The 22,042-nt window shown below is 38.7% G+C and overlaps 5 protein-coding genes across 8 annotated transcripts; 2 read left to right on the top strand and 3 right to left on the bottom strand.

Annotated features, from left to right (window-relative positions):
* Positions 1 to 3,076: 3,076 nt before the first annotated feature.
* Positions 3,077 to 3,561, bottom strand: LOC141825947 (uncharacterized). Its single transcript, XM_074713208.1, has one exon. The coding sequence runs from the start codon at positions 3,542 to 3,544 to the stop codon at positions 3,077 to 3,079; it is 468 nt and encodes a 155-aa protein (XP_074569309.1). The 5' UTR covers positions 3,545 to 3,561.
* A 2,835-nt stretch (positions 3,562 to 6,396) lies between these two features.
* Positions 6,397 to 7,725, top strand: LOC141828501 (uncharacterized). The gene is made up of 3 exons (XM_074715944.1): positions 6,397 to 6,532; positions 6,619 to 6,748; positions 6,818 to 7,725. The coding sequence occupies exons 1-3, from the start codon at positions 6,403 to 6,405 to the stop codon at positions 7,536 to 7,538; spliced, it is 981 nt and encodes a 326-aa protein (XP_074572045.1). The 5' UTR covers positions 6,397 to 6,402; the 3' UTR covers positions 7,539 to 7,725.
* A 3,735-nt stretch (positions 7,726 to 11,460) lies between these two features.
* Positions 11,461 to 13,675, top strand: LOC141827458 (galactan beta-1,4-galactosyltransferase GALS3-like). The gene is made up of 2 exons (XM_074714707.1): positions 11,461 to 12,842; positions 12,923 to 13,675. Exons 1-2 carry the CDS (start codon positions 11,479 to 11,481, stop codon positions 13,269 to 13,271), a joined length of 1,713 nt encoding a protein of 570 aa, XP_074570808.1. The 5' UTR covers positions 11,461 to 11,478; the 3' UTR covers positions 13,272 to 13,675.
* A 1,996-nt stretch (positions 13,676 to 15,671) lies between these two features.
* Positions 15,672 to 18,768, bottom strand: LOC141827374 (putative protein phosphatase 2C 62). 4 transcript variants are annotated; one of them, XM_074714594.1, is made up of 5 exons: positions 18,609 to 18,768; positions 17,802 to 18,050; positions 17,422 to 17,698; positions 16,215 to 16,369; positions 15,672 to 15,999 (listed from the first exon to the last, which is right to left on the bottom strand). In XM_074714594.1, the coding sequence occupies exons 1-5, from the start codon at positions 18,639 to 18,641 to the stop codon at positions 15,862 to 15,864; spliced, it is 852 nt and encodes a 283-aa protein (XP_074570695.1). In that variant the 5' UTR covers positions 18,642 to 18,768; the 3' UTR covers positions 15,672 to 15,861. The 4 variants fall into 4 exon arrangements, with proteins under 4 accessions (XP_074570695.1, XP_074570698.1, XP_074570697.1 ...); XM_074714597.1 differs by lacking the exon at positions 18,609 to 18,768 and adding an exon at positions 18,507 to 18,581; XM_074714596.1 differs by lacking the exon at positions 18,609 to 18,768 and adding an exon at positions 18,378 to 18,478.
* A 1,074-nt stretch (positions 18,769 to 19,842) lies between these two features.
* Positions 19,843 to 22,020, bottom strand: LOC141828545 (uncharacterized). Its single transcript, XM_074715992.1, has one exon. It carries the CDS (start codon positions 22,006 to 22,008, stop codon positions 19,972 to 19,974), a length of 2,037 nt encoding a protein of 678 aa, XP_074572093.1. The 5' UTR covers positions 22,009 to 22,020; the 3' UTR covers positions 19,843 to 19,971.
* Positions 22,021 to 22,042: the final 22 nt, after the last annotated feature.

Genomic DNA, 22,042 nt, shown 5'->3' with positions numbered 1-22,042 from the left:
CACTCATTTACGCCGCCCATCTTTTCGCGATGCTTCATAGTGGCTTTCTTTTTCATTGTTGCTCCAAAATATTCTTCTGTGTTCACACCATGAGGCCTTTAAGTCGCATGACGCAGTCAATGAGTCAATCGAAATAAGTCAGACTAACTGGATGTGTTGGATCAAATACATGTTTGGACCATAAAACATATTGAAATCAAACATGACGAAGAACTAGACATATATTATGATACGTGATACTCCTTCTTAATAACATATATGTGATGATCAGAAATGGATCGTTCGCATTGGGCCCATAGGGATAAAAGGATTGGGCTCATGCGATGGTCGAGCTCGAGAAAACATAGCATGTTTAATGCTTGAACATGAAATCAAAAGGTGCTCAGGAGTCAGAGTCAGAGTCAAAGAGCACTTAGAGGTCGGACTCTGAACCAAAATGTGCTCGAGAATCATAATTGGAGTTGTAGGGTGCTTGAGAATCAGAGCTAGGGCCAAAAGATGCTTGTAAAATCGGAGTCAGAGTCATAGGGTACTCAGGAATTGAAGACGGAGTCAGAATGTGTTCGAGAATTAGAATCAGAATCATAAGGTGCTCGAGAATTGGAGCCAAAGTCAAAAGTACTCGAGAATTGGGTTAGGAGCCAAATGGCACTCGGCTTTAAAGATCAATACTTAGGAAATAGACTCAGGACCAAATGGCTTGCAGTATCAAAAGTAGAGATTCAGGAAAAGAGAGTGAAGTTTTGGAAAGAAGTCATGTGCAATAACCGCAGTCAATAATAATGAGTGATAATACTCATTAATATTATAAAGCGTTATTAAGAGAATAGATCGTGAGGTTGTTGCTGAATGGAAAGATAATAATAATCGGCCACCGTTGTGATTGATGAATATAAATATCATAATTAGCATCATTACGAGATAGAATTATAAAAGAAAATTGACGATCCAAAGAGGAGGTATGCTTTCTCTCATGAAATCATCTCTTTTGTTTTATTATTTTTTATTCTCAAAATCTCTAGAGGGATTTTCTCAGGATAAGACCGATATCCTCTGACTTCGTATTGATCTTGTCCAAGAAGTCTTTCAATTTGATAGAGAAAATATAAGGAGCATTCAGCCATCAACATTCAAGAAGTACTTACCGGCTCCAAATTCTGGCGTGTTGATATGTTTCTCAGACCATAAAGTCATAGTTCTTGAATTATGATATGGAAGTCCCCAAGGTAATAGTGCAACGGTAGGACACATTCGGATTATGACATAGGGACATGCGGTTCGATCTCCAGTTATAGCGTATTTGTAAGAATTTTCCTTCAAATGGGGAACACAATCAAAGGATGCTGGACATCTGGATTGGCCACCGTATGCGCTTCCCGATTTACCCTGGTGGTCGGTGGGAAACTTCCGTGGGACCGAACCGGCCACCTCAGGAATTGAGTCCATGAGACTGACTGGAATTTATCATTTTTTGAATTATGATATGGAAAACATGCGGAATGTACAGTTGACAAAGAACAGCTGAAGTTTAGAGTTACCTGAAAAATGGTGTTACTTGCAGTTTATGTAATATATTAATATATTTATGTTATTTATACCCCTTAAACATATGCATCCATCTAAAATGCACAGGACCATCCACTTTGGCCTCGTAGACCAAGTGTAGATGCTTCATTCAGTCAAAAAAAAGTTTGGTGGAAAGACTCTTTCAAGTGTACATATAATTTTAATTATGTTCAATTCTTCTATTCATTCGACATCTTGAACATGAAGAGGAAAAGGTATAATCAACCATAGGATAGGTGAGCCTGTCTCATTCGAGATCATTGTTCTCGTGTTTCCCAGTTCCTTCAAATGTCTGTGTTTGATAATTAATTATTTTGAATTTTGGTAGCATTTTTTCAGAGTTGTCTGAACCTACAAATACATCAAATGCATATTTAGAGAAATAATATAATCAGCAATCAACTTATTCTAAACTGTCCAAATTTAAACAATTTTAAATATATTAGATAGATAAACGCAATAATATTTATACCCGATGCATAAGGATATTTTTGAGACAAAATATTTTTTTGATTTTTTTTTTAAATAAGGAGTTCTTTATCTCGTGGTGAAAGGATCTTCTACCCAATGCATAAACTTTCTGTCAATGCGGGATCCCGAGAAAAAATCTATTATACGTAATTTTATTTTACATTACAAAAAATTATTTCCGTGATTCATACCGGTGATCATCAAGTCATATGGTAACAACTTTATTATTGTGTCAATGTTCTCTTTCAATGAAGAACAATGCAAGTAGATTTAAAAAGCTGCACGGTGCACAAAGTTTCCATCAATGTGGAGTCTTATTGTAGCTACATTGTAAGAAATTATTTTCGCAATTTAAATCCGTGATTACCAAGTCATGACTCCCCTACAACAATACAAGTAGATTTAAAAATCAATTTTTGGGAACAAATCAAACCTTGAGCTTATGCAACACTCACAAGCTAGACATTCATTATTGGCAATCCCAGGGTACATGCAACTCAACTATCTGCAATTTTAGTTGAAATAATAATCTGACGATTGCAAGAAGTACTGTTAGCCAACCGTGTTAATGTCACCCAATAAAGAAAAAGTAGAAAAGCAAGAACATAATCCACTAAAATGGACAATCTTTCTTATGGTTAACGTCGTTGACTTTGGACAGTTTTAAATCATCCATCAGCAAGCTAAAATCCAGTTAAATGTGATTAGAATTCATCCAAGCTAAAGCAGCCTTCAGCGACAGGTAACACCACACTTTATTCTTCCTTCCATTACTAAAACACAAAGCATTTGATTCTTTTCCGACGATTTGTTTATTGAAGCGGCTAAAAAATTAGACAACTTGCAGTTTGAGCACATGATCATTGTTCTTAATCTTAAAGCGGCTAAAAAATAATAGCAATGAAAATCTATCAATTTGTTCAGAGATTGTAGGCGATATTGTTCTTACAGTGAAACAAATGGATGTTCCAGTAGAATAGGATCGACAAAAACACAAATAAGACGTATAAATTAGATTAAAGCTTACTTCTCATATCCTTCACGAGGTAGGCGACACCATCTGCAATGGCGATTTCCCACGAATTTTGAAGCGTTTGGCTGCTGCTCTCAGCACTCTCTTCCACCCCTGCGCCAATTCCAGATGCGTTTGATTTTTTTCGATGGATTCAATCTTCCAGCAAACTGAATTCCAGAATTGGCTTACAAGTTTAGCGGAAGGAATCGGAGTGAAGTCCAGGTTCTTCCCGGCAGCAGTCTGCTTCTTCTTGTTAGAAAACTTTGCCTTCACTTTCCGGATGGTCACCGGAGATCCGTAAACGAGCTTCTTGCGGACCTGGCTGCGGAGGAGGGAAGCAGGGGCATGGCGGCCGCGGGGGAGCAAGGGCGACCAAATGCCGCTCTGGGAGTAGTCGAAGCCCAAGGCGGAGTTGTCGGGGAACTTGCCGAGGAGCTCGAGCGACATGGACGGCTCCAAGTACTCCACCGTGATCACCCGCTCCTTCACCATGTTGCTCAGAAGAAGCAGAGAAGATGGGGCACGCAAGCGGCTATAGTGGTGGCGGCGCCGGCGGCGATGAAGAGCAAAGAGATGATGGAATGAGTTAAGAGGGGGCAGTGACCGTTGCTCGTGGGTATATGGAACAATTCGACCGTTGCGGCTTCAAACGTCCTCACAGATCACGTGCAAAACATGTGATGGGGATGCTAATAGGTTAAAGCTTAGTCAAAACTGCTTTTTTTTTTAAAACAAAAATATTAAAAATCTATTTCTATGAAAAAATAAAAGTAATAATATAAATTCTACCATAATTTTTTTAAACTATAGATATTTATAAATTTTAAAAGTATAAAAATATTGAATTTCTTTTAAAAGTATATATATGTAGTTAGCTTGGGTCACCAATTAATGGAGATCCAACACCAAACACAATGATGATTCCTTCACTCTCCAAATGCTTGATCAATCAGTTAGAGACATGGAGATTGCCCACCAATTTAAGTTTGCTTCCATTAAGATAGATATACATTTTCATTATCTTATCCTCGATCGATCGACAACCCATTTTCTTCTTCTTTGCTTTCTTTCTTTGTAGTTAAGAAAGAAATGTAAATAGGACCTTAAATTTGACTACAAAGTTCTTGATGCTCTTTAAAAATGCTTATCAGTTGAAGTTCTACTGTGGGGGGTTTCTCCTTCTAGTGATCTCTGTGTCCTCTTGATGCTGTAAAATAATGTTCTTTGTACCATTCCCTTTTGTCCCTAGCTAGCTCTAAAGCAACCGCTCCCATATATTGACAACATTTGTAGACGTTGGCAATCTTTTTAAGATTGTTGGGTAGTCGGAAATAAATGGAATTAATTATTTGCAAAATTTTCAGGTTAGGTTAGTTGGCTACTCGAGATGGATATTTTTGACCACCTAATGAATTTCGAGTCGAAATTAAAAAGGTCGAGTAGGAGACTGGATTAATTGTCGAATTAAATAGACTGAGCTATTTAGTCCCCTTAATTGCTATGCGGGAGAATCTCTTATCTATATAAATTCATAATATTTACACGTATGATCTCACCGCATCGATGCTCGACCCTTCTGAATCAACTGCACTTTTATATGACTAGAACTTTCTTATATTAAAAATCTGCTCCACTTCGTTGATCTAATCAACGAAATCCTCTACTTGTAACGTATTAGAAAATTTGGACAGATCAATTTGAAAATCAAGGTCTCCACGAGGCTCCTCTCAACCACGATGTTCTTGGTATGTTGCACTATGGTGATATGGGTTCTCGAAAGTATACTCGGATTCACAATCTACGATCTCATGATCTTCAAAATTCCGCACAGCTAGATACTGGGTTAAATTTGTGACTTGTCTATGCAAATCCTCAATCATCATCATGTCCTAAACACTACAACCATAATGTTTGGCTACCTCAATTAGAATATGCCTGTTGCGACCATGACCATGACGACCTTCCATTGGCTCTAATACCAACTAACACCAAGCAGAATATTAATTATTCTGAAGGTAGAAGATTAAAAGAGAATTGTAAAGAAAATGAATATCAGAAGTTTAAAAAAATAACAAAGAAAAGTCACCGCACTGCCGTCGTCTAGGATTTTTAGTGAAAAAGAAAATTTTATTTAATAATCAAAAGTCTCTTAAAAATAACTAAATAGACATTTAAATAGATTCAAAATAAAACTCTAACTTTGAAAAGACCCTAAAAAGTGAAAATTTTCAAAAATAGTAAAAAAATATTCGAAGAAAGACACTAAATGATGTCTAATGAATCTAAGATTGGATTCCACTAATATTAAATAGAGGTATCTAAAAGAACTTTGATTAGTAATCAATCACATCTCATTCTGATACTTGACAAAAATTATAATATGTTAAAATTCGACTCCTTGCATCAACTTGAATTTAACAAATGTACTCGAACTGTGTTGATTGCAAGAAACCTTTGAGTGAAGAAAAGGGAGAAGCTATACGCACCGCACTGCGTTCTTTACTGAACATCTGCAAACAAAAAAAAAGTGAACTGTACATTTGATGATCATATTTGATCGCAAGGAAGATAATTAATATTCATTAAAAAATTCATGCATGCGCCATATAATAAACTGCACCAGCAACCATCCTACTTATTTAGCCACCTAATTAATTTCTGTGTTTGTGACATATAGAAATATTGCACCAAATCTTTTCTTATGATAATAGTTTATTTGCTGCTTTCACATCAGTACAAGTACCAGTACTGCCATTGCTATCACTTGTGTTGTGGACTACTGCATGCTTAGCTTCTTTACCAATTACCAGGAAATCATGTACACAGCAAATTTGCAGTGAAATGCTTTCTCATGCTAAGTCTTGATTAACTTGCTCGAGACTAATTAACTAGCAAATAATCAATGCATAGTAACTAACTTTCACTGGCAGAAAATATTGACCTAAATGACATGAACGTGGATCAATATTTTTTTTTCGACCTAGCTTCTTGAAGAATTAACGCACTGTTCATTGTCCATCTTTTGACCTGATCATATTAATTATATATTTTCTCATTTGTTGGACAGAGAAATTAAGGGTTTGGATGAAGCACAAGAAAGTTCCAGCTGATAGCTGGGCCTTTGAATTGGTCATGAGTGTACGTTAAGCTACGCCATTTTCCTGGTCTTTGTTGATTTCTTTAGGAAATGGTACGCTCATCCTTTGGGGAAGAAAAAAAAAAGAGTTCTGCTCACGAGAATATAGATCGTCAGCTTGCGCACTGTAGGGTTAGGGTTAGGGTTGTATAAATCAACCGAGGGAGCAATTATATATAATTTGGACAGGGAAAGTGCTTGTCGTTGGAAATTAATGGGTCACCATTGCTGCAGCAAGCACAAGGTCAAGAGGGGGCTCTGGTCGCCTGAGGAAGATGAGAAGCTCTTTAACTACATCACCGCCCACGGCCATGCTTGCTGGAGCACTGTCCCTAAAGAAGCAGGTATCTATAACATCTCTCTCGATCAGTCTCTCTTTTATGATCTTCTTCTCTTTTTTTCACTTTTTTTTGGGGGAGATCCATTTTAGGGTTGCAGAGATGTGGGAAGAGTTGCAGGCTGAGGTGGATGAATTACCTGAAGCCTGACCTGAAAAGGGGCTCCTTCTCAGTGGAAGAAGAGAGAATTATCGTAGATGTGCACAGGATCTTAGGCAACAGGTGCAGTCCTGAATCCCCAATTAGGGTTTCATGATTTTCTCACCTCCCTTAATTCACGATCGCATTCAGGTGGGCTCAAATAGCGAAGCATCTCCCTGGAAGAACAGACAACGAGGTGAAGAACTTTTGGAACTCATGCATAAAGAAGAAGCTGATCGCGCAAGGCTTGGATCCGAAGACGCACAACCTAATGCCGGCTTCGAAGACCTCGACTTACGGCGGCGCCGCCGCCGCCGCCACCACCGGAAACAACTCAGATGAGATTTTCCAATCTCCCACTACTGCACCCTTCACCATTAGCTCCCCTAACAAAGGCTTCGATAGGGCTAAAGGCTTTGATAAAATGGCCATACCACCTACTTTGATGGCACCGCCACAGTCTAATGTCGCCTTGCATGATCAGACCGCAGTGCCTGCTGCATTATCCGACCTCCAGTGCCGAGACAGCCATGTCTTGATGAGCTTCGCTAATGCTTCGTCTTCTCCTTCCTTAGGCCACATGAACGCTGCGTCCTCCTCTTCTTTCATCAACGATCAAAATGGCTTCATGGATGACTGCGTGTGGGACAGCACCGACATGGAGCACTTCGAGGCCCTGAACCAGATCGAGGTGGGAGACAAAGTGCAAACCTGCACACTGGGTAACGAGAAGGGGTTGATGATGGAAGCCTATTGCGGTTTTGATCTTGAGATGATGGACGACAGCTCTTTGCTGCCTTGTGGAGACTTCTACAACGGAGGAGGAGGAGGAGGAGGAGGATCCATGGAGCAACTGCAATGGCATTGCTAGGTTTTGCGAGTTCTTCACTGTTTGATTTCCTTTAAGCTGAGGCACAGCTGCTGTGCATGCATCCACTCGATGTGGCAATTCTGGATCTGAGAACTGAACTACTGTGAATTGTCACTGCCATGCATACTGTAATACCTCGTATTACAGTGAAAGTAGTTCATGTTTCTAATGATAAATTAATAGAATAAGATTATGTTTAATTTTCAAAGTCATTCACTAGTGAAAGTTAATGGATTCATATTTAGTTTACTTCTTGACTACTGTTTGATATAGTTTATGTACTTAAATTGCCAATTAATTAATAATATTTAGATTTCTTTGAAGGAAGTAATTAATACTTCTTGATAAACCTACATTATAGATAAACCATTTTATAAGCTAATTAATATGTGGCAATTACTGAATATCATAGATTTGCACATTAATTGTAAGTAAAGTTGGTAAGAGATTTTGTAAAGCAATTAAAGTTTTATTTGTGGATAGGGCAAGAACAAATAATAAAAATACATAACTTGGAGTGGATTTCAACACAATGCATTCTAAAGTTTTAGGAAACTTATATGAAAAAGAGAAGATGTCTTACTCAATCCAAAGCCTGAAATTTGTATTTTGTTACCCAGCAAAATTGCATATATATTCCTACAAATTTATTAATTTGAAAATGTAGCCCTTAAATTTTAAATTTAGATTGAAATAATATCATGAAGATCGTTTATTTCAGTTAAATTAATACTTACAAGATTTGAATTGTACCAATTATATATATATATATATACATATACATATTTTGTCAAGTGATTTATCTTCTTTCAATGGAAAATTTTGATATCAATCTTAACCAAAGAGGAAATTGGTATCAATACAATGAGTCAGAACTTAAGCATGTTTGGATATTGAAAGACGATCAAATTAAACCAAGGGAGAATTACACTAGGGATGAACGAAAGAGGCGCTTTAAGTGGTGTTTAGTGTTTATATGGTTTAAATGTATAGATTTCTTCATCGATCGTCCAATATCGGAACACCCAAGTAATTAGAGCATCTAAAATTCACCAATGGATGAAGCAGATACAAGTCTCCATCTATTTCCCAATTCAACAAGACTACAAGTAAATTCAAGGATCAATTTATGATGTTTGGCTTAGAACAATCAATAATTCACTTGAATTTAGACAATGTCAAGTTGCATGCATAAGTTGGCACTTGATTGAATCATTCATTGTAAGTTTAAAACATGTGTGTCGACCAATATTTTCTTTATCTCTTAATATTTTCAAATCTGCTGTGTACATGTAATACAGTATTACAAGAAAATAGTTAATTAACGATTAAATTAGCGATCAAAATTTTATTCAATCATTATTTAATGATCGAATAAAATTTTCAATCTTAAATTAGCGATCCAATAAAATTTTGATCATTAATTAATGACGGAATAAATTGATAATTAATAAAATTTTAATCATTAATTAATAATGGAATAAATTTTTTATCATTAAATTAACGACCGAATAAATTTTTTTATCACAAATTAATAATTAAAATTTTATTTAATCGCTATTTAACCATTGAATAAAATTTAATCGGAATAAATTTTCAATCTTTAAATTAGCAAAATTTTATTCCCAATCTCTCCTCTCCCCCGGCCCCTCTCCCCTCCTCCAATCTCTTCTCTATCGGCAATCGAGGCACAACCTCGATGTGCTCGTGGCCAGGTTGCGCCTCTACCACTGCCTCATATCATAGCGAGGTTGCTAATTTACAATTAGTTACCAATTTAAGTTCAATTACTAAATTTAGAGATAGAGTTTATTTTGGTCTAAAGTTTTAGTCATTAAAATTTAACAACCAATTTTATTTCAGTTGTTTCGGTCTTATAAAATTAACGATCAAATTAAAAATTTTGATCGCTAACCCTTAGTGACCAAAATTGTAGCGACCAACTAAATTGGTCGCTCATTTGTTACTAAATTCTTTTAACGGTATGTTAGAATTGGCCATTGTAAATTAATGATTTTCTCGTAGTATAGGATTATGAAAAAGATGGTTAAATGAAAAACCCCGTTTAAGCCAACTACTTACAAGTTAGAACATTTAATGTTGGTTGAGAAAAACATAATAGAAGAAGATACACGCTACTAAAGTATAACTTGAAGTAAAATGCTAGGGAATGGTGTCATGATTTGAAACATTACAATCATGTTAAATTCAAAAGAGAGAGAAAAAAAAGATCAGCATGTGATTTGGGTTTTTTTCGATGGGAAATATTTGTTTCCCAGTAGTTCAACTTGAACAAGTTTTACCTTGGTGGATTATGTAGTATAAAGTAGTCTTACAAGCAACCATCATCCAAGTTAAACAAGATTGGCAATGATATGGCAAAAGGATCCTCCAAGTCTTTTAAGTTATGAAGAAGATTGTCCAAAAGGACCTTCAGAAATGTAAAGCAAAGATGTTAATTATATAAGGCAAACATTTGCTAGATTTTGGGGATGAGGAAGGCTGAAGAAAAAGCAAGGAATGCAATCTCTATGTGATGGGATGAAACAACAGATCGATAGCAAACAGGAAGGATCCAAGAAATGGAGATGGGTTAGTTAGACTTTGATATAGAAGGGATGAGTTTTAGTGGGCTGAATTAAAAATTTATATAGATGGTTATATTTTTTTTAATTGTACTATTAAAGAAGTACAATTGAATAGACTGGACTAAGCCCAGGGCAATCATTATATGAATCCATCCCTAATACACTACAACAAAAGGTACTAACATTGCTCCTCACGTTAGTTTTAGTGTGCAGAAGAAAAGGTTAACATTAGTTGATTACGACGGAACATAGTTGCAGTAGAATAAGAATTCGAATTTCGATGAAATTGAGATATTGACCTCTAAGTATGTATAAATAGTCATAAAGATGATCGTGTAGGACTGCTGAAATAATAGATTTCACTTTTTATCAAAAAAATACTCAGATGAATGATTAGGATTAATTAGATTAAACCCAAACGATTATAAAAAAAAAAAGAAAGAAATTGATCACTCCTTACAAACTTCCTGATTCTAAGTTAACAAAGAAAGGCAACCGGGCTGGAGTTCTACACGCGATTGGCTCTTCACTACAAGTCTTTGTTTCTTTTTTGGTCTCACAAACACTAGAAATAATAGAGTCGATTTAGCAAAGACAATCAGTAGACGCAATCGAGTCGTCTAAACATTGGGATCCAAAATATTAATTTATACTTTAAAATCTCATACCGGGCAAATAAAACAGTTGAAATATATTACTCTCATGAATTATTAAAATTTAATACTATTCTACAAGACCTCTTAACAGGTTGAAATTAAGATAACATTTATATCTTTTTATAATTTATTTTCATATAAGATAATATCAAAATGTAACATTCTAAATAGAAAATAACTTATATATATATATATACACATCAAAATCATACCAAAATAAATCAATTTCAATAAAAAATAGGCCAAGCGCGTAAGGCCCAACACTGCTGGAGCAGCCTCAGCTGGTATAGCAGGTGCGACAGGCTGGGGCGAGTAAGCTCTCCAGCTCCATCACTTACTTACTGCCATCCCAACAGCAGGTGCGACAGGCTGTGGCGAGTAAGCTCTCCAGCTCCATCACTTACTGCCATCCCAGGCTGATGGCTGATGCCCACCTCCCAAGCCAACGAGCAAACGAATGCTAGGAAAACTAAAAGGAGAATCAAAGGCCGAGAAGGTAAAGGAAGACTCAATCCTACACTTCCATGGACTGCAATCTACACTCACTTTTCCTCACATGGTGGGCTCAGCTCTGTTCTGTTCATTTCAATGCTTAACCCATCAGTGCAGCATAAACACGGCTTTCTTCTTAGTTTGCTTAATATCCAGAGCACAGTTTATGCAAAAGCTAACGTCGTCCTTTACTACTACACTCAGATGCAATATCTTAAAACAATATCTCTTTCCTTTCCTTTATCTTCGTTAAATCAATGTCTTAAAACACAAATTCCAGAGTGTATCAAAAGTCCCAACAAAAATATTAAGAAGAACAAAGTGGCTTTTGCCATTGTTTGGTTGCTTTTAAAAGCAAAGCATCGCATCTTCTGCTACGCTGTCGGCTTCTTCTTCTTCCCTTTCTTCTTCTTACTGTTGTTCACTGGGGCAATAATGGCGAAGGAGGTGCACAAGGATGAGAAGGATTTTTCGGTTGCTGTTACTTGGAAATGTGCTGATGTGAAGCTCCTCCTCGTCTCCCTCTTCTCCCTTTGCTCCCTCATCACCTTGTTTCAGCTCTTCCCTTCGACTTCTTCTACCTTTCTCTCATGTTTTTCTACAGTTGATTCAAGTCCACCGCAGTTTGCTGCTCTCTCTCCTCCTCCTCCGAGCGTTCATCCTCTGAAAGCAGAGCAGCTCACGAATGACTCCGTTGTGAAGAGATCGTTCGACCCGGTCGGCTCCGCAGCGTACCTCTTCATCCAGATGGGAGCCTACCGAGGCGGCGCCAACAACTTCGTCGTCGTCGGGCTCGCCTCCAAGCCGCTCCACGTCTTCGCCAAGCCACAATTCGAGTGCGAGTGGATCGCTCACGGCGGCGGCGGCGAATCCGCCTCCATCTTCGCTTCCGGTTACAAGATCCTCCCCGACTGGGGCTACGGCCGGGTCTACACCGCCGTCGTCGTCAACTGCACCTTCCCGAGCGTCGTCGGCCTCGACGGCTCCGGCGGCCGCCTCGTCATCCACGCGACCACGGGCGGCGGCGGGGACCGCGAGGTCACCACCGCCGAGCGGTTCGTGGCAGTGGAAGAGGCGCCGGGGAGCGTCGACGCGTCCTCCTTCACGGCGCCACCCAAGTACCAGTACCTCTACTGCGGCTCTTCCCTCTACGGCAACCTCAGCCCGCAGCGCGTCAGGGAATGGCTGGCCTACCACGTGCGGTTCTTCGGAGTGGGCAAGTCTCACTTCGTCATCCACGACGCCGGCGGCGTCCACCCGGAGGTGATAGCGGTGCTGCGGCCATGGATGGAGAAGGGGATGGTGACGCTGCAGGACATCAGGGAACAGGAAAGGTTCGACGGCTACTACCACAACCAATTCCTGGTGGTGAACGATTGCCTTCACAGATACAAGTTCATGGCTAAGTGGATCTTCTTCTTCGATATCGACGAGTTCCTCTATCTTCCTCCCAAAACGAGTCTCGACTCGGTGGTCGCATCCCTCGCCGGCTACTCCCAGTTCACCATTGAGCAGATGCCCATGTCCAGCAAGCTCTGCCAATCCAGTGACTACGGCAAAACTCCAAGGTACCAACTTTTCTACTTCGATTGGTCGTCGTAATCGTTTGCGAATCTTCGACCAATTCCAGTTCCTGGCGGTGAGGCAGGATGTGGGGGATGGAGAAGTTAGTGTACAGGGAAGCGAAGAGGGGCGTGAGGCGAGATCGGAAGTACGCGATCCAGCCGCGTAGCGCGTTCGCCACGGGGGTGCACATGTCGCAGAACGTGGCCGGGCGGAGCACGCACCAAACGGAAGCGCGGATCAGGTACTTCCACTACCACGGCACCATCGCCGACCGCCGGGAGCCCTGCCGGGAGTTCGTCAACGCCACCGCCGTCACCGCCCACGACGGCACGCCGTACGTGCTCGACGACACCCTCCGACGCATCGCAGGCGCCGTGAAGAGGTTCGAGCAGAAGACGATCGGGTCCAGGCTGTCGCGCACGAGGCAGTGACCTTCCCGTTCCGCCATTGCCTGATTCTTTTCGGGAACTCCCCCATCGGACCAGAATCTCGGCAGATTTCTGCAGCAAAACACAGCATGAATTTTTCAAAAACAAAAGTGATTTTTTTCCCCATCGATTACAATGCTAAATAACTGTCCATCCAATTTCTTCACGGATTTTAGAATGGCGAGATTGCAGTACTGGATCTCCATATGGCTCTAATGGAGAAGAACAGCAGCGATTTGTCGCTTCTATGCAGGGTCGTCCAGTAGATACACATGAACGGGAGCAGACTCCTGCAACTACACACTTATTCAGTTGTAATAAAATAAATAAATTTAAATACTAATTAAACTGTTTAGTTAACGTTCATAAATAATATTATGAATAACACGGATAAAAAATTCATAAATAAATTCAAATTTAATTATTAAAAATAATATTTATTATATTCTTTCTAACTTTAGAATTTATAATATATTAAAAATAAAAAATAATATAAATTTTATAAATAAATAAAATATTAATATGGATTATGAAAATAACTATGTTAACAGTTTGAACTAGATTAAAATTTTAAACAATGTTCATGGATAAATTTAAATTTAAATACAGTTAGTTAATCTTAATTTATCCACACTTTGCATTGAAGATATCATTTTAAATAGAAGACGGTTTCAGTGATGGCCTCCGACTCCAACAGCTCCATATCGGTCCGTTCGCGTCCCCGGAGCAATGGTGCAACGGTAGGACATCCGGGTTGTAACTCAGGGACCCACGGTTCGATCCCCAGCTACGGCGTATTTATAGGAATTTTTCTCCAAATGGGGAACGCAATCAAAGGATGCTGAGCATCTGGATTGGCCGCCGTATACGTTTCTCGATTTATCCTGGTGGTCGGTGAGAAATTTCCGTGGGACCAAGCCGACCACCCCCAGAGATGTGGCTACTGAGATTATCATTTTTTTTCCATATCGGTCCGTTCGCGCTGCATGGCATGCATCTTCTCACGAGCTCCTCATGCATTAACATTCGTCTGGTGACTTTACTGTGCACGCTCCATTCCTTGAATGCATTTAATTATTCATAAATTTAGCTCTCATATGAATAATGGATAGTCATTTAATTAGGTAGTTAAAAATCAGCTAGTTCTCTCTTTCACAACAAAAAAAATGATAATCCTAGTAGCCACATCTCTGGGGGTGGTTGGCTCGGTCCCACGGAAGTTTTCCACCGACCACCAGGATAAATCGAGAAACGCATATGGCGGCCAATCCAGATGTCCAGCATCCTTTGATTGTGTTCCCCATTTAGAAGAAAATTCTTGCAAATACGCCGTAGCTGGGGATCGAACTGCAGGTCCCTAAGTTACAATCTAGATGTTCTACCGTTGCACCATTGCCCCGGGACCTAGTTCTCTCTTTCACGATTTATTTATTAATAGTCAATAATTTGAATTTAAAGATTAATGTAAAGTCATATATAATTGAATACGTATGGTTCCACTCTCTTAAGTTGACATTCAGTAGTTGGTGTGGTAAGTAGAGTTGTTGATGACTAAGTTAGGCCTCTCATGAGCCCAACAGGTAACAAGAAACCATATTGGGTCAAACATGACCAGGCTTTTAAAAAAGTTTATATTTAAAATCAAGAGATTCTAAAAATAAACTTTTTAATCATTTTTATTTTTTTAAATTTCGTGATACAGAACTAAAGTGGGTAGGTCTGCTTCAACCCTCTCTTCTATTTATACTTTCATTTATCATTTATCATTTATCATCTAAAAGTAATATGATGATACTCTCTTCTGTAGCATCATATCTAACTTCTGTTGAAGATTTTAATAGTGGATCTCTCAAAAAGATAAAATAATCTATAGTGGTGTCGTAGCATCTAGCCTAGGCATATCATTAAAATCATTTAACTAGCTTAAAGTCTTCACAATAGAAAAGTCTCATGATTGGAGTAAAGCAAACATAACAAATGATGTGATCGTACTTCACATTTAATTGAGAGAGTTTATCAGTCAATTTAACATTTGTTAGACCTAACAAACAATTGAGATAGTGGATTGGTTGAAGCCTTCCTCTAAAGGGCAACATGTCTTGATTATGGATGGTAGTCTCTATCTTAGAGGGTGTAAACTAAGTGGAGTGGAACAGAGATCACTGACTTAATTGGGTTGTCAATGTAGTTCTCATAAGTCGTTCGTCTAGAAAGTCTTTTAGAATGCTCTCGCAGAATACACTTTGTGAACTATTAGAAAATATAGATTGAAACAATGGAAGAGTCGCACAAAAAGCATGAAGGTGTAAACCTACTGGTAAATAATGTTTTATCATAAACCTACTGGTAAGTTATGCTTCCTATTTGTTTCCTATATCATGCAGAAAGAGAAGGTGCAAGCCATGAGAATTCCAGGTTCATTTCTCTTTTCTAACAACAACAAATGCAGTGAAAAAAGAGAGAGAGAGAGAGAAGAAGAAATTCAACAACCTGCAAATCCGATGGAGTTTCACAAAGCAAGCAAACCGCATTCCCTGTCAAAGATTAATAATGTTACAGGAGTTTTGATATACCGATTTCGGTGGGATCTTAGCTAGTTAAATTTCACTACGATGCAAGAAATATCATCTCTGCTCTTCCTTGCAACGGCCTCCTCAGTCAGACTTCTAGCAGCTGTTTGAGGATCCTTTATGTCTTTCATGAAATCAACTGCTTCTTGGTTGGACATCACCTGATCAGATGCACAAAAACAGATTCTCTTCATGGTTTTCTAGCAGGCTATTTAGGCCTTGTGTGCCCTCATAAGACAAAAAAGAACAGTGCATATTATGATGGAGTGTCATTAAACGATCTGAAAAGTAGATTTGCTTGTTACTAGATTCAGAATTTTCAATTGGGAGTGAAATCATTGTATGTATTGCTTCTTGCCTAGTTACGTGACTTTACCTTCCATAGTCCATCACTTGCAAGGATTAGAAACTCTGCATCTTCGTCAATGATTTCATCAGCCACATCAGGCTCCGAAGTGAGATGTGCCTTCAAGCTCCTATCTCCAAATGCCCGTGCTACAGCTAGCCTTCCATCCACCCGCGGCACATCTCCTGATAAAAAAGAAAATTGATGTTTCAACCCTACTTTCAAAATGAACAAGCTGTGCAAATTATGTGCATGCCATTCATTCATTTCAAATTTTAGATGATCAATAATTTCCATTTAAATTTACAAATGCTAAAAGGATGGCCTCACAGAAGACAATGGAAATAAAATGTATTATCTCTTTCATGTAGAATCATAAATTCATTAATTTTAGCGTGTTTTCAATAAAGGATGAAATTTTTTTTCTGGAGACCAACTCTATCACTCTAGTAGCAAGCATTCAATATTAGGGATCATAATTTGTGTCGTATCATATTAATCAGGTCATAAATGAGTTTTCTCGTTCATGTTAATATAAAAATAAAAAATAACTAGAAATAATTATATGCCCTTTAAAATTTTTTTATAGAGTTGAAGATTAATTAAATTCTCTATAGTATAAAGTTAAGAGATAAAAGTTATCAAAGATCTTAAAGTTAACAATTGTAAATAAGGCAATTAGTGTCACCAATCTATATATTTAGGTTATGTCGTGTCATTTTTCAATTCTATCTCTGTTAATTGAATTCTAGGTTGCCAGCTCTACTCTATATGGTTAACAGGCAATGTGTTATATAGTAACAAGTTAATTTTACGGTCTTGTGACAAGAGGTGTATTTGGTTCCATAAAATTTTACATTAATCAAAATTAAGGCATGCAAAAAAGAGAGAGAGAGAGTAAATTCATGTTTTCCTTGTCTATTTGTTTAGTTTAAGAACTTAAACCATGCAAACAAACAAAAGAAAAAATGGTAGCCTATCCAAAGCCCAGTATAAAAGCTTCACGGTAGGCTATCCCTCTTATTCAGCAACCAATTCCCTTGCTTAGATATTTCTGTCTTCTGACAACAAATGTCTACTGAAAATTCAGCATGTTTTATTTCATTATATCAAATACATGTTTCTCTTCCCAAAGATTAACATAAATGATCGTATAACTAGTCCTTGTGTTCTTCAGAGTTCATGAGAATTGCAAATTCAGAAACTTAAGCTAACAAAACCATATCTAATAGATTACCTGGAAAACTTGTCACAAAACCACCCTTTTCCTCGATCAAATGTCTCTCCCTGTTTGGTTCATGATCAATGGAAAGTTGGATAGCAACACCGTTCTTGGAAATAACTGCTCGTGAGTCTCCAATATTGGCTACCACAAGGCTCACACCATCAATTAATATAGCTGTAACTGCTGTAGAACCACCTCTACCCAATTCAGCTTGTTTTTCCAGTATTTTCGTGTCTGTTCTCTCATATGCTTTCTTGATTGCACTTTCAATATCAGTCCAAAAATCCGGCTGCAAGCAAGATTAGGTTTATCAAAGTTTGTTGTGGACATGATTGGCTTTCCTTGCAACAAAATGGGGGAAAAAAGAGATTCATATGACACAAATCACTTACCTCCTTCAATATGTTTTCGAAAAGATTAGCTCGGAGATAATCTGCAACATTTTGACCCAAGTGGCCATCGAAAATTGCAAATAAACCTAGTTCATAGTCACCAACTTTTTTGAATTCAGCCACCAAATAGTCTTCCATTGGATGGTTTGATTTCCCCTTCACCATGTGGTAGCCATGTCGGATGCTCTTCCCACAGATTTTGGCCTTCCCCCTCCCAGTCTCCGATGAAGAACCAAACCCTGCTTTAGCCTGCATGACTAACACAGTCCAATAAGCAAAACATTTTTTCCTCTCAGAAGAAATATACTAAATAGAATCAATTCTCATAACCATCATAAACATTTATGCTCGAGAATGACAAAATTTGACCTTTTAGCTATTCGCTGAATTGGCACTAACACATAGTCCCCTAAATTTCCAAACAAGAAAACTTATAGTGCTGATCAGGTGAGAGTAGATCCCTTTCATCATGCATCGTAGCTCAAATGGGAATTATCACAAGCAACTAAAAAGCAGCATGTCTATTTGATTAATAACTCACTCGGCGATGAACTTTGAAACAACATTGAAAACAACCTAAAAGCTTTCACGTATGATGCCACCAAATCCAAACCAAGCATTGCCCTCGCACCAGGACACCAACCCCACTCAAGATCCGCAAATAGAAAGAAGAGGAAACAAAACCGATTGACTGAAACGACGTACCACTCGAGATCTAAACTAATCTACTCGAGCACATTTGGGAAATACGAGATGCCAAACAAAACAATTCTCTTTGTTTGTTTTTTTTTTTGGAAGTTAACGTACTCTGATCTTCTGCAAGATCTCCATCCCTGCCATTCTCTAACTTCGCTCGAAATCAACCGACGCGACGATCCCCAGCTGGCGCTCAGAAGGATGAAGAAGGAGCGACCAAGTCTTGCAAGAAAAAGGGAGGAGGAGCAGATCAAGGCCCACGAGGCTTGCTCGCGTTGACGCGGAGGAGACGCTGTAAATTCGACTGAGAGGTCGCAATGGCTGTCGGCTGGATGAGGTGGGTCCTGGCTTTCCGACGGAAACGTGGAAAAAAAATGCGCGTCGGAAATCATCGTGGGGATGGACGAACAGGGTTCGCTTGCTGACATCGTTTACTCGGGTGACACTTCGGAGAAATGACCGATGAGAGTGGACGGCGTGCTGTTTGGTGTCTCGGAGGAGGCACGCACCTCCGCCGCCGTGACGGTGGTGGCAGCTGGGACCCGCTGAGGGTTATCATTCGTCGCTGTAGAAGTGGGCGTCACGAACAGATATAATTCGGGTATTTTACATTAAAGATATTTAGATTATCAAAATAATAATAATAATAATAAAATAAAAAAAATGCGAACTGCGAACACAACATCATTTAATATTTCCTTTTGAATTACAAAGCACTTAATTTTAAAAATAAATTTTAAATAAATGACAATAAATAATTTTTTATAAAATTGCACAATTTTTATGAAATATTTATTTTTATAGAAAAGTTAGTATAGATAATTCTTCTTTATGTATTTTATGCTTCTTATAATACTTTCATTTGCTTCAATTAAATTAACTAAGTTAGTTAAACTCATGAGCTCAATTGGTTTGATTATATTGGAGAGATTAATTTTTAATCGAAGTAAATTTGTAAATACTTTTAAAAATATATATAAAAGAATACTTCTATTGTACAAAATTATCTAAAAAATCAAACCAATAAATGTATTATTCTCTACAAATTGTGTAAGCCAAATGGATAAATAATAGAATAAGTGCGCATGTTAATGGTTGAGATGTAATCAAATAATGTATTAGAATAGTGAAAACAAAAGTTCTTTAGAAAAAAAAAGAAAGAAAAAGAAGGCTTTTGAATCAAAAAGATGATGTTTTAACTTTTTTTTATGTGAATTATTGATGAAGATTACTTTTTCCAATGAAAGTAACAATGTTGATTGCAATACAAAAAGTCCTCTTTGACTTTTATTTTTATTGCAATGACTTTTTTTATCAATAATCTCAAAATATACAAGAGCTTCTTCTCAACTCAATCATACTGATTTTCTGAACACTTTCAATGGATTTACCAAAAATCAGACAAAATCCTCAAGTGTTCTTGCTCGAAGGATACATCCACTGTTTGTAAATCAAGTAAATGTTCAAGAATCTATCATACAAAGGCATCAGTATGAGCTTCTCTTTGAATAAGTGAACTGACAATTGATTTGTATGTAAATTTATCAGGAGAGACTCCTCTGACAACCATATAATCGTGCAGCTCGATCACTTTACTTGCGCTGCAACTTTTATGGAATGCAGTAACTAGAATCGTATAGGTTATCGGATCCGGAATAATAAATCTATCGAGCATAATCCTCAGTAGCTCCTCTGCGAGGTCAAAGCATCCAGATTTGCATAAGAAGTTCATAAATATATTGCAAGTGACTACATTAACTGCTATGCCTAGTCTTTGCATGGAGTGGCATAAATCACAAGCTTCTTCAACCCTCTGAAGGCTGAGATATCCATTGATCATGGTGTTGTATGTGAATACGTCAAGAAGCACGCCCGCTCCCTTTAGTTCCTCGATGGCTAACAGAGCTAGATCCACCTGCTCCACTTGACAGAAGCCGTGGACGATTGAATTGTAAGTGACAAGGTTAGGCGTTTGCCCATCCTTCAACATTTCATCATACATCTTAAAAGCATCATCTAAGTTTCTGTCCTTGAAGAATCGATCAATTAAAGTGCTATAAGTAACCACATCAGGAGCCAAACCACTAGAAAACATTGTTCCTAGGAGCTGTTTCACTTCATAGATCCTCCCTTGCTCGTGGAGATGCTTAACGAGGCTATTGTATGGAATCACATCGTTAACCAATTTCTCTTCTCTGCTCTGCTTGTAGTATCCTAAAGCTTCATGTGCAAGTCCATTCCTGAAGTAGCCATCAACAGCAATTGCACATGTGAAACAATCAGGAGAAGCATGCACCTTTCGCATATCTGACAGCAAGAAACAAGCCTCCTCTAAATGACCCTGCTTGAATAGCCAATTCAGGAGGGAGTTATATAAAACAGTGTTGGGCAATATGTCATCTTCCACCATCTCGACGAATAACCTGAAAGCCTCTTCCAGCTTTCCTTCCCTGGCATATCCATCAATCAGAGTAGCATATGTTCGCATGTTCGAAAGTAAACCTTTCTTCGCTATGTCTCTCTTCACCAAGTGTTCACCAATCTCTGCCTTTCCGGCCTTACATAGCCCGTTGATGAGGCAATTGAAAGTTACAATATTTGGCTCAACGGCAATCTTAGACTCAAACTTCATCTTCTTGAAAAGGTTGTAAGCAAGATCAAACTCACCATTTCTGCAACACCCGTCAATGAGCATGTTGAAGGTGACAACATTCGGAGAAATCCCTCCATTGATCATCCGACATAGAACTCCAAAAGCTTCGCTGATCTTGCATTCTCTACACAATGCATAGATGAGCAAATTGAATGTGTTTACATTTTCAACATATCCCAAAGTGATCATCTCCTTATACATCTTCCAGAATGTAACACCGGCATCTCGGTTCGAAATAAGATGGTTCAGCAAGTTATTGCAAGCGTGAATAGACACCCAAACACCTCTAGCTCGAAGAGTCCGGATCACCAAGACAGCATCTTTGCCTGCGCCAATCTGAGTACAACACCTAACGATGGCATCATAAGCATCACGACTGCCGCCGTATCTCTTCCGGCTTCGAGCAAGAGCATCCAGAAGCTCTAAGACAGGGATGCCCCTTTCTTGCATCAATTGCCTCATGATGCACAAAGCTTCGTCGAACATCTTTGCGGACACCAGAACATGAATCAGGAAGGACAGGGTGTCCAAATCGGGAGGAGTGAGGTCCTTACTCTTCTTCTGCTCCGACGACAGCCAGTTGAAGAACTCCAGAGCGAGTCGAGGCGAAGACCGGCAGCGAAAGAGCACTTGGCGAACTAACAGTGGGTCGGCAAGGCAGGAAGAGAACTGTTGCAGGAAAGCCCACTTGCGGTGCCTCAAATTGAGGAATATTGATTGCAATACGGCTTGCGAATCTTGGCGAGGAGGCGGCGGCAACGCAGTGGAGCAGCGAATAGGGACCGAGCGGCCGAAATCTCTGATCTGGATGGATAAAGGCGTGATTTTTCGAAGGAGTCGATGCGCGGAAGCGCGCATAGAGCATTCTGAGGACGCTTCCCGAAGAGTTGGA

Source organism: Curcuma longa, chromosome 4 (assembly GCF_044706935.1).
Source record: "Curcuma longa cultivar G26 ecotype Majalengka, Jawa Barat chromosome 4, ITB_CL_G26_1.1, whole genome shotgun sequence".
In the NCBI taxonomy this organism is placed as follows: Eukaryota; Viridiplantae; Streptophyta; class Magnoliopsida; order Zingiberales; family Zingiberaceae; genus Curcuma; species Curcuma longa.
Note: the sequence above shows the minus strand (reverse complement) of the source record. Positions and strands in the feature narration are given on the sequence as shown.

Bases quoted from the DNA above. Each gene is read 5' to 3' on its own strand.
- LOC141828501 (XM_074715944.1), top strand. From the start codon at position 6,403: ATGGGTCACCATTGCTGCAGCAAGCACAAGGTCAAGAGGGGGCTCTGG. The intron at 6,533-6,618 runs GTATCTATAACA...GATCCATTTTAG, and splicing joins CACTGTCCCTAAAGAAGCAG to GGTTGCAGAGATGTGGGAAG. The intron at 6,749-6,817 runs GTGCAGTCCTGA...GATCGCATTCAG, and splicing joins CACAGGATCTTAGGCAACAG to GTGGGCTCAAATAGCGAAGC.
- LOC141827458 (XM_074714707.1), top strand. From the start codon at position 11,479: ATGCAATATCTTAAAACAATATCTCTTTCCTTTCCTTTATCTTCGTTA. The intron at 12,843-12,922 runs GTACCAACTTTT...GCGGTGAGGCAG, and splicing joins GACTACGGCAAAACTCCAAG to GATGTGGGGGATGGAGAAGT.
- LOC141825947 (XM_074713208.1), bottom strand. From the start codon at position 3,544: ATGGTGAAGGAGCGGGTGATCACGGTGGAGTACTTGGAGCCGTCCATG.
- LOC141828545 (XM_074715992.1), bottom strand. From the start codon at position 22,008: ATGCGCGCTTCCGCGCATCGACTCCTTCGAAAAATCACGCCTTTATCC.
- LOC141827374 (XM_074714594.1), bottom strand. From the start codon at position 18,641: ATGGCAGGGATGGAGATCTTGCAGAAGATCAGA. The intron at 18,051-18,608 runs GTACGTTAACTT...TTAGTCATGCAG, and splicing joins AGATCTTGCAGAAGATCAGA to GCTAAAGCAGGGTTTGGTTC. The intron at 16,370-17,421 runs GTAATCTATTAG...CTTTTTTATCAG, and splicing joins TTTTGTGACAAGTTTTCCAG to GAGATGTGCCGCGGGTGGAT.